Raw genomic sequence first — 2,209 nt, 5'->3', positions numbered from 1 at the left:
AGGTTGACACCCCATTTATTGGAGGAGACCCCAGCACCTAGTGGGGGGTTTTAGTGTGTCCTCTGCCACAGGTGCTGGGCCCGGCAGGCAGAATGCCCTCTGTCCAGCTGGGCAGTCCCCCCAGAGGTCCCCGGTCCAGCCTCGGCTGTGTCCAGCATCCGTGTCCCTTCCCCCGACCCCGCAGGGGGAATCTGTGCCCCGTCACACACTGGTTCTGCAGGTCTGTACCCCTGTGATACTGCCCCTGGGGGGCATGGGGTCCGTGGGGCCCTTGCTGCCAGCATGAATGACCCAGCGGTAACAGTCAGTGATGCTTTTGTTGGGGGCGTGGGGGCCGCAGCGGGTGCAGTACACGATGCCCAGTGCAAGCAGGACCACCAAGAACACACATGTTGGTACCAGCAGTGCCATGAGCAGCCAGCGATCATCCCTCTGGCTTCGACCTGCCAGACCGGCCTCTGCCAGAGCTGTTGGGGCTGCTGTGGGCACCACAGAGGGCAGCCAGGGGGCCAACCTGGGACCGGGCCCTCCTTCTCTGGGGAGTTGGGGGACATGGGGCTGGGGAGAGTTGTTGGCTGAGGTCTGGTTCGTGGGGCCTTCTCGAGGAGGGGGGAGGCTGGGAGGCTGGGAGGCAGCAGGGTGGTGAGGGACTGAGGTCCCGAGGGACCTGGATATGGTGGACAGTGAGGGCTGGACCGTGGAGATCGTAGGAAGCTGGGGGGGCTGGGTTCTGAGCCCTGGGAAACCTGGGGCCAGTGGGGGTTGATGGCTGCTGCGACTGGGGTCCTGAGGGACAGGATCAACCCGGATTGGAGGCCGGTGAATGATGGTCTGGGTGTCAGCCCCTTGGGCGTCTGGAGACCTAGGGGGCTGGGGCGCAGGGGCCAGCTCTGGATATCTGGCTGAGATAAGCGGGGGCTGGTGGGGAGGGGGACGAGCTGGCAGAGTGGAAGAGATAATTCGGGGCTGGTGGGCAGAGTGCCGATCTGGAGAGCCGGCCTCGACCCTGGGCATCTGCTGGTCAGGGGGCACAGCTGGGCGTGTGGCCGGAACCATGGCAGGTCGGAGGGCAGGGCTCAGGGGCTGGCGGGTGGCGGAGAAGAGAGGGGTCTGTCGGGCAGAAGGTCGTGTGGGACGGGTGGCAGAGACCACCACAGGCCCAGTGGCTGACAGCACTGAGTGGTAGGGCACCCTGGGGGCGCTGAGTGGAGGCGGCCATGTGGGTTCTGGGTAGGGTCTCCTGGGCTCTCGGTCTTCGGGGAAGCTGGGTTGATAGGGCAGGCCAAAGTCGGGTGGTGGTGTAGACTCCATCCACAGGATCCCAGGCTCTTCTGTCCAGCCGCCATCGAAGACCTCCCAGGCCTCTTCTACTTCCTCCCCTTCCTCCCCATCGTCCAGCAACTCATCTCTCAGGTCCTGGGACGTCCGGGTGCCCATGGCCCCCGCGGGGCTGCAACTGATGCCGTCCTCCTCCAGCTCGTGGCCCTCGCTGCAATAGCACTCGAAGCCACCGACGTAGTTGACACACATCTGCTGGCACACGCCGGCGATCTGGCACTCGTCCGTGTCCACGCAGCGGTGTGGCTCATCCTCGGCTGGCCGGAAGCCCAGGCGACAGTGGCAGCTGTAGCCCCGCGGGCCGCCGGGCTCGCACTGCTGCTCACAGGGAGCCTGGGCGCAGGGGTCGTCGCAGCCGCGCCCGTCGGCGGCCAGGCGGAAGCCCTCGGGGCAGCGGCAGGACACGCGGCCGGCCGCCTCCTCCACGCACTCGTGCTCGCAGCCCCCGTTATCCGGCCCGCAGCCGGGGCCGGGGCACAGAGGCCCGGCCTGGGACCAGCCCACCCCGCCCGCGGGCTGCTTCACGCACAGCAGCGAGGCTCCTCGGCCGGCCCGGCACTGCACGGCGGCCACCGAGCCGAAGGGCAGCCACTGGAAGTCGCTGGAGACCAGGTGGAAGGGCGTGGTGTAGACGGCGGGGCCGTCCTGCCCGGCTTCGTGCGGCAGGGCCGGGCAGGCGCCCTCGAAGCCGAACTGGCACAGGTAGCCGTCCACCGCCAGCGTGCAGGAGCCCTCGAGCCAGCGGTGCTCCCCGCCCGCCTCCAGGGCCACGCAGCGCTGCGCCGGGCAGGGCCCCCCGGACGCCGGCTGCGCCCAGTTGGTGAAGGCCGTGTCCTGGTCTCCCGTGGTCCACGTGAAGCCCCGCAGCGGG

General features: G+C 68.5%; 1 protein-coding gene across 1 annotated transcript; it reads right to left on the bottom strand.

Annotated features, from left to right (window-relative positions):
* Positions 1 to 201: 201 nt before the first annotated feature.
* Positions 202 to 2,208, bottom strand: Cd248 (CD248 molecule, endosialin; the record flags this gene model as incomplete). Its single annotated transcript, XM_013020891.1, has 1 exon — positions 202 to 2,208. A coding segment is annotated over one exon (2,007 nt), but the record flags the coding sequence as incomplete, so codon positions are not given.
* Between the last annotated feature and the right edge of the window lies 1 nt (position 2,209).

The sequence above is a fragment of the Dipodomys ordii genome, unplaced genomic scaffold (genome assembly GCF_000151885.1).
Source record: "Dipodomys ordii isolate 6190 unplaced genomic scaffold, Dord_2.0 Scaffold54, whole genome shotgun sequence".
NCBI classification, from domain to species: domain Eukaryota; kingdom Metazoa; phylum Chordata; class Mammalia; order Rodentia; family Heteromyidae; genus Dipodomys; species Dipodomys ordii.
The sequence above is the reverse complement of the archived record's forward strand: the minus strand, read 5'-3'. Positions and strand labels throughout refer to the sequence as shown.